This window comes from Bufo gargarizans, chromosome 1, assembly GCF_014858855.1.
Source record: "Bufo gargarizans isolate SCDJY-AF-19 chromosome 1, ASM1485885v1, whole genome shotgun sequence".
NCBI lineage: Eukaryota > Metazoa > Chordata > Amphibia > Anura > Bufonidae > Bufo > Bufo gargarizans.
In genome coordinates, this window is record NC_058080.1 from 318,687,258 (window position 1) to 318,695,937 (window position 8,680).

Here is an 8,680-nt window from a genome sequence, read left to right on the forward strand (position 1 = left end):
GCACAGTGGGGAGGGACTCCCTCCTTCTCCACTGTGCCGGCTCAAGAGAACATGGAGTGCGATCATATCGCGGTCTGGCGATATAGGCGATATGCTCAAAATCCATATCGTGGCCCAAATTTATATCGCATATCGCCTATATCGCCCACCCCTAATAAAAACTACCAAAAAAGCTATGTTTTTGTCACCTTACATCACAAAAAGTTTAATAAAAAGGATCAAATAGTCATATGCACCCCAAAATAGTGCCAACAAAACTGCCACCTTATCCTGTAGTTTCCAAAATAGGGTCACTTTTTGGGAGTTTCTACTCTAGGGGTGCATCAGGGGTTCTTAAAATGTGACAAGGCAACTTAAAATTATCCCTGTGAAATCTGCCCTTGAAAAACCATATGGCACTCGGTTATGATCACAAATGGGGTGTTTCTGTAAACCTCAGAATCAGGGTAATAAATATTGAGTTTTGTTTGGCTGTTAACCCTTGCTTTGTTAACTGAATAAATGGATTACAATGGAAAATCTGCCAAAAAAGTGAAATTCAGAAATGTCATCTACATTTTAATTTAACTCTTGTGGAACATCTAAAGCATTAGCAAAGTTTGTAAAATCAGTTTTTAATAACTTGAGGGGTGTAGTTTCTAAAATGGGGCCATGTATGGGTGGTTTCTATTATGTACGCCCAACAGTGACTTCATAACTGAACTGATCCTTTAAAAAGTGAGTTTTGGAGATTTTCTTCTAAAATTTGAAGCCTTCTAATGCCCCGAAAAAATAAAATGGCATTAACAAAATGATCCAAACATAAAGTAGACATATGGGAAATGTAAAGTAATTTGATGAGGTATCTGTTTTTAAAGCAGAGAAATAGACATTTGGAAAGTTGTACATTTTTCCCAATTTTTTATTTTTTGAGATTTTTTTTTTTTATAAATAAAAATGAAATATATTGAGTGAAATTTACCACTATCATGAAGTACAATCTCAGAATGGCTTGGATAAGTAAAAGCATTCCAGAGGTGTTACACGTCAAATTTCCAAACAATGGCCTGGTGCTTAAGGTAAAATATGGCAGGATCCTGAAAGGGTAAAAGGGGTTGTCTCACTTTAGCAAATGGCATTTGTCATGTAGAGAAAGTTAATAAAAGGCCTTTACTAATGTATTGTTATTATCCATATTGATTGCTTTGCTGGCTGGATTCATTTTTCATCACATTATACACTGATTATTTATACGGCTACAACCACTCTGCAATCCTTTAGCGGTGGTCATGCTTGCACACTTTCCATCACATTATACACTGCTTGTTTCCATGTTTAATAATTATTTTTTTATAATTAAACAAAATAAAAACTATACAAGTTTGGTATCACCGCAATTGTATTGAGCCACAGTATAAGGATGTCAAGTAATTTTTAACACACAGTGAATGCTGTGATGTCAAAACCCCCATAACCCTTGGCGGAATTGTGAATTCTTTATTTAATTTTACCCCACAAATAATCATGTCCTGTTTTTCAATACAAGACATAGTGAATTAAATGGCAGCATAAAAAAAAATGCATCTTGTCCCACAAAAAAATTCATAAAAATATCCCTCATATGGCTATGTGAATAGAAAAATAAAAGTTATGGCTATTGGAATGTGGGGAGGAAAAAAAAATGTCAAAATGAAATTAGACTTGGGTTAAAGATGCACCATATTTAACAACATGACCACGGGGATCAAACTTCAAAATGCCCACCCCCCCTGCACCCCTGGATGGTTTTATGGCAGCGGGTGGTGCAGGGGGGGTGTTGCGGGCGGTGCGGCAGGCGGGATCGCGATCCCCCTCCCGCCGAATAATCGTTGGTGTACAGTGGTATACCAGAGTGTCAGCACATTGCTGACACTCTGGTATAAACGGCTGACATCTGTGAATGGATGTCAGCCGTTTAACCCTTTCCATACAGCGGTCCGTACGGACCGCTGTATGGAAAGAGTTAACAGTAAGATGCGGCTCCCTCCCTCTCCCATCGGGGGGCTGCTGTGCCTTTGCAGCCCCCCGACAGGATGGGGTGACAGAGGGAGGGAGCCCCAGTCCTTACCCTTCCCCGTCTGCAAAGTTGTGGCCACAACGGTCATGTTACTTTCCCCGCACGGTGAACGCCAAAAAAATAAAAACTATGAGAAAATTTAAATTTTGCCCACCTTACTTCCCAAAAAGGTAATAAAAGTGATCAAAAAAGTTGCATGTACGCCAAAATAGTGGCAATTAAACCGTCCTCATCCCGCAAAAAATGAGAACCTACCCAAGATAATCGCCCAAAAACTGAAAAAACTATGGCTCTTAGACTATGGAAAAACTAAAACATGTTTTTTTTTGTTTAAAAAATGAAATCATTGTGTAAAACTTACATAAATAAAAAAAAAAGTATACATATTAGGTATTGCCGTGTCCGTATCGACCGGCTCTATAAAAAAATCACATGAGTTAACCCCTCAGGTGATCACCGTAAAAATGATCACCGTAAATTTTTTTAAATAAAAACGGTTTATAAAAAGCCATTTTTTTGGTCATCTTACATCACAAAAAGTGCAATAGCAAGCGATCAAAAAGTCATATGCACCCCAAAATAGTGCCAATAAAACAGCCATCTCATCCCGCAAAAAATGAGACCCTACTTAAGATTAAAAAGTGAAATTTTGAAATTGTATCTCTATTTTCCATTAAATCTTGCGCAACACCTAAAGGGTTAACAAAGTTTGTAAAAATCAGTTTTGAATACCTTGAGGGGTGTAGTTTCTTAGATGGTGCACATTTTAGGGAGTTTCTACTCTAGGGGTGCATCAGGGCCCCTGAATCAGGGGGCTTCAAATGGGACATGGTGTAAATAAACCAGTCCAGCAAAATCTGCCTTCCAAAAACCAAACAGCGCACCTTTCACTCTACGCCCCGCTGTGTGGCCGTACAGTAGTTTACGGCCACATATGGGGTGTTTCTGTAAACGGCAGAGTCAGGGCAATAAAGATAAAGTCTTGTTTGGCTGTTAACCCTTGCTTTGTTAGTGGAAAAAATGGGTTAAAATGGAAAATTAGGCAAAAAAATGAAATTCTAAAATGTCATCCCCATTTGCCAATAACTCTTGTGCAACACTTAAAGGGTTAACTAAGTTTGTAAAATCAGTTTTGAATACCTTGAGGGGTGTAGTTTATAGAATGGGGTCATTTTTGGGTGGTTTCTATTATGTAAGCCTCACAAAGTGACTTCAGAGCTGTAGTGGTCCCTAAAAATTGGGTTTTTGCAAATTTCAGAAAAATTTCAATATTTGCTTCTAAAGTTCTAAACTTTGTAACATCCCCAAAAAATAAAATATAATTCCCAAAATAATTCAAACATGAAGTAGACATATGGGGAATGTAAAGTCATCACAATTTTTGGGGGTATTACTATGTATTACGGAAATGGAGAAACTGAAACTTTGAAATTTGCTAATTTTTCCAAATTTTGGGTAAATTAGGTATTTGTTTATGCAAAAAATAATAATTTTTTTGACTTCATTTTACTAGTGTCATGAAGTACAATATGTGACGAAAAAACAATCTCAGAATGGCCTGGATAAGTCAAAGCGTTTTAAAGTTATCACCACTTAAAGTGACACTGGTCAGATTTGCAAAAAATGGCCAAGTCCTTAAGGTGAAATAGGGCTTAGTCCTTAAGGGGTTAAGTGTCATCTCTCCAGTGCGTCCTTCCAGTCTTTGTTTACCTGGCTGCATTGATGATGTGCCTGCCTAAGCATGTAATCACTATAGCTAGTCATTGGTCATCTTTGGTCTAATTGGTCCCGAGTGAAATAGAAATATGTAATAATCTGTTGTAGAAAAATTAATAGTGTAATCAGCTCGCATCAAAGTTTGTGTAAGGAAAAAGGTAAATCCATTCTTATCATCTGCAGTCAGAGAGAGACCCACTTGTTACCATCTTGATTGAATTCTGCTGAGCCTCTCCCCGCCCTGCTCAGTGTGTTCCCTTTTATTAACTAACAAAAGGTGTAAAAGGGGTAGGCCCAACACAAGGATGTAGGAAGTGATGACATAGGAAGACAAGATACAATCATTTAGAATAACATCTAACAAACACATGTATACAATAATCTCCTATTTCCACTGGAGCAAACTTTATCCAGCCTTGCTCAGTGATCAATGCCAGATAAAGTTACTATGATCCACATGCAGGTTTATTTACAGGACAACGTCATTATCTCCAGCGGCTGATCAGGCGCACTAGAGACAACAAACGCACGTTCCTTTCGTTTATATTGTTCTCTTAACAAATGCATCCACGCCAAATCTGCGTCTTGCGCGGGGGCCCTAGCCGGCGGCAATACATGAGCCAACAAAACACTGCTGAACACATCAGTCTCCCCCGGCCCACAGCCCAGTGCTTAGCACATGGACCATTCACCGACGGAGACCCCTGCGCCCAGCAGCTGACAGGACATACATGGGAAGATATCCACTCCAATGGTTTACCCTGACACTGAGAGACATGATGACAATACACAATATATCAAATACTCATCCTAATAAAATTTCCACAACACGAGGCATACAGTGCTGAGGTCAATGACTGGCAGCAGTGCTCAGTATAGTGCAAGTATAGATAAAGATGATTACTTACCTGATAAATTCCATGCTGTTACTCCGGTTCTCCCGGCAGGGCTCTATTTTTCCTGCTGCAACGGTGATGTCAAGTTGACAACACGTGACCACTGCAGCCAATCACTGGCCGCATAGTGCACCACTGTCAATTATAAATACAGTAAATGCTTGCTATTGTTAGTCCATCAGAGACCTCCTGTGTGAACTGGGAAAAGCTAATCTGGATACCTGTTAGAAAAATAAACAGCCAAATTTAAGTAATTGTGATGCCATTGCCTTACTAAAAAATATAATACCGTCAAGCATCCATGTTAACACTATATCACCAATAAAGACCAACAAAATTGCTGCCATGCTAGCAAACATAGTTGACCAATTCCATTGGATATTAAGCTAAACGTCAGAAGGTGATGATTGAAATTAAACATGATCTAGTTGGTCATTTGTAGGTCACATGACACATTGCAACAAAACCTCATCACTACACAGGCAGCAAAATACAGAGCAGCATAACATATTTCATATATGGCAATACGCAAATAGGTTGCCCTTTGCATTGTGTTCACTACACAAAGGAAACATACCATCGTAAGTCCTGATACAAGACCAAGCAAAATTGATCATTTCAGTATGAAATTACAGTTACATAAGATTTTATAGGGTTTATTTTAGACATTAAAGATACATACCTGTGACCTATGCCTGACCTATGCTTATGACTGATTTTTGAAACAGACTCAAGTACGTCTTATTCACTGGGAGACTGATGTTTCCATTTTTTAAGGACAATTTGTCCAAGTACAGTTTACGCAGCTGTGGTCCAAAATGACTTCTGGCAAAAAAAATAGGAGTTGTTTTCTCCTAAAAAGAATTCCATCATTCTAATTAAAAAAATCCATATAAGAATCCACAAGTAATTGCATCAAAATCCACATGAAAATGTGGAACGGAAGAAATCAGTGTAATCTGCTTTAAAATATACAAATAGTGGATTTCAGATGTGGATTTTTGTTACAGATGTTGTCTACTGCAAATTTTGTACATGTGATTGGGTTCTCGTGAGGAAAAACTGCAGTGTAATATAGTACCAGCAAAGTGTATTAAATTAGACAAATCTCATGTACACTTTGCTTTTTTGCTTCCATTTTGAAATTGTCATTTCTATTCTCTTCAATGCAACGGTGAGAATTGCAAAATTGCATCAAATCCACAACAAAATCCGCAAGTAACACTTGCGAATTTTGGTCCAGAAACTAACAGAAATCCGCACAGAAAGGTCTCCACATTTCATTCCAGCTTTTCCCAGCCCATTTCAGATGATTCCTGGGGCTTAGCACAGTCCACATGTAAGGGTACTGTCCAACTGTGGCATCCTTTAAAGGTGTATATTGGGGTTTTGTCCATTTTGCTTTTAAGGTGAAGGTTAGACTAAGCTTAAAGGGGTTTTCCATGGTTACTATGCCTTTTAATTGATGTGCTCATGTAGTTGCTTACCTCATGTACATCTCCAGACTCTCCTGAGCTGTTTTCACCATGTAAACCAATCACTCTGGTTGCTTTATATCCTGTATGTAGCACTTCCTGTTGCTGTATCCAACCAAACCCATAATGCACTTCTCCTTTCTCTGACACAGCTCCAGCACCACACCTAACAATGCCCAACTAGTTTATAGCACCTCCCACCCAGCACAGACACACCCCTGTTACTGCTTTGACACGCCCATGGTCATAACATCATAGTAAATAAGAAAGAGACGCATGGACATGGTCATGTGACCCCAGCCCAGAAGAGAAGATAAGAACAATAAAGCTAAAAGAAATACACAACAAAATTACAACTACCATCATACAGCACTGACAGCAGCATGTGTGGGGTATGTGGAAGGAGGGAACTCCCACCCTGTCCACGCGCTGTGGTGATGGGGATCTGGTGGCTGAGAAAGCAGCCCGATGCCTTCCATGTACGCTTGTGAGACCCAACCCCTTGGGTCTCACAGGCAAGCAGGCTGTAAGTGTATTACACTGTGTAATACACATACAGCCAATACATCACAATACAGATGTATTTTAATGCATTGTACAAGGGATCAGACCCCAAAAGTTGAAAAAGTAAAAAAAAAAGTGTTTTACATAATAAAAAATAAAATGTTCCAAGTAAAAAAAGCGCCATTTTTTGCATAATTAAGTTATAAGAAATAGAAAAAAGAAAATAATTATGAATCACCACGGCAGTATCGACCAGCTCTATAAAAATATTTCATGATCCGAAAAAAAACAACAACACCTTTCCTTACAAAAAGTGTAATACCACGCGATCAAAATGTCTTATGTACCCCAAAATTGTACCAATCAAACCATCATCTCATCCCACAAAAAATTAGACCCTAAGACAATCGCTCAAAAATTCAAAAAATATTACTCTCAGAAAATGGAAGCACAAAAAATGTTTTATTTTCAAAAATGCTTTTACCATGTAAAACTTAACAAAAATAATAGTAATAATAGTAAATGTGTGTAGAGACACTATATGTGTAAATGTGTGTGTGTGTGTATATATATTCCCACCTTCTGGGCACTTATCGAGCAGGCACAGGAGCTTGTGTTCCTGACAGCCTGGTCTCTGTTGTGTCCATTGGCACTGCTGAAAACTCCTTAGATGCTGCAGTCAATGCTGACCATGGCATCTAAGAGGTTTACAGAGGGTGGGAGATGCTCTCAACTAGAGGTGAACAAGGTTGAAAAATTCAACATTACAAATCCATTTGTAATGAATTGTGATAAATCATGGATATCCAGGCCACTCTGCCTAATCATATTCAACCCACTTGGTGGCCAAATCTCAGTGTGAAGGCTTGGAACTTAAACTGCAGGGAGAGTGTATTGCATGTGCATTGCTTTCTAGTGCACCCACATTCATAGTTAATCAGTTCCGTAGGTACTGTGCCATCAGTATTACAGGCAGGTGTAATTTATTGCCGTCTACATCACTGAGCAGTGCACCTAGATTCAGAGTTAATACCCTCTGTTAAACAAAAAGAAAAGCATACAGCAACCTTCAGTAAAGCCAAAAACCTGGGCCCGCCCTTGCAGGAGGTGTGTTTAAATGGCTCGTTAGTGGAATAAAATAAAGAAATGAAGGCAGTTTCAATAAAGTAGTATAGAAAAAAAAAGTTATTTTAATACATGTTGTGGCTGTCCAAACACATGTTTTTTTTATTCCCTTCTGTTAGCTGTACATTTACTGTGCGTCAATTTCGGGTCTTCTTTATCGCCATGGCCTTAACCATACAGTGCCCCAACATTTAAGTAGTGGCCCCATGACAGAGTGGGGAGGGTGGCAGCAAAAGTGACAATAGTGGCCCGCCCCATGACAGAGTAGGGAGGACGGCAGCAATGGCAGTAACAGTGACAATAGTAGCCCCATGAGAGAGTGGGGAGGGTGGCAGCTGCAGTAGTGGCAGTAACAGTGACAATCGTGGCCCAATGACATAGTGGATAGGGGGGCAGTAGAAGTGGCAGTAAGGGTGTGTTCACATAATTATTTTTCTGTTCTGATCCGTCAGAGTGAGGAGAGTGGCAGCCATGGTAGTACCAGTGACAGTAGTGGCCTCAGAGTGGGGAGGGTGGTAGCAGTGGCAGTAACAGTGATAATAGTGGCCCCATAACAGAGTGGGGATGGAGGCCAACAGCAGTGGCAGTAACACGGACAATAGTGGCCCCATGACATAGTGGGTAGAGGGGCAGCAGCAATGGCAGTAAGGGTGTGTCCACATCACAATTTTTCTGTTCTTCTGATCCGCCAGAAGAACAGAAAACAAAAAAAAAGGAAGCCAGTATTTTGAGCATCCAAAAAAGCCTCTTTCAGATAGTTAGTTAGTATTTGATCAGTAATTTTACTCCAAAACCAGGAGTGGGTTCAAAACAGAGACAAAATGTAATACAAATATTTGCATCTTTTCTGTGTTTTGGACCCACTCTTGCTTTTGGCCTCTTGCACATGACTGTATGAATTTTGCTGTCCGCAAAAAACGGATCCGCAA

The 8,680-nt window shown here is 39.5% G+C and overlaps 1 protein-coding gene across 1 annotated transcript in view; it reads right to left on the minus strand.

Annotated features, from left to right (window-relative positions):
* Positions 1-4,739, minus strand: part of PDE4C (phosphodiesterase 4C) — a 1,152,632-nt gene extending 1,147,893 nt beyond the window's left edge. The window contains exon 1 of the mRNA XM_044305707.1: positions 4,660-4,739. Within this exon, the coding sequence (XP_044161642.1) occupies positions 4,660-4,673 (14 nt within the window). The 5' untranslated portion in view covers positions 4,674-4,739. The remainder of the gene's footprint in view (positions 1-4,659) is intronic.
* Between the last annotated feature and the right edge of the window lie 3,941 nt (positions 4,740-8,680).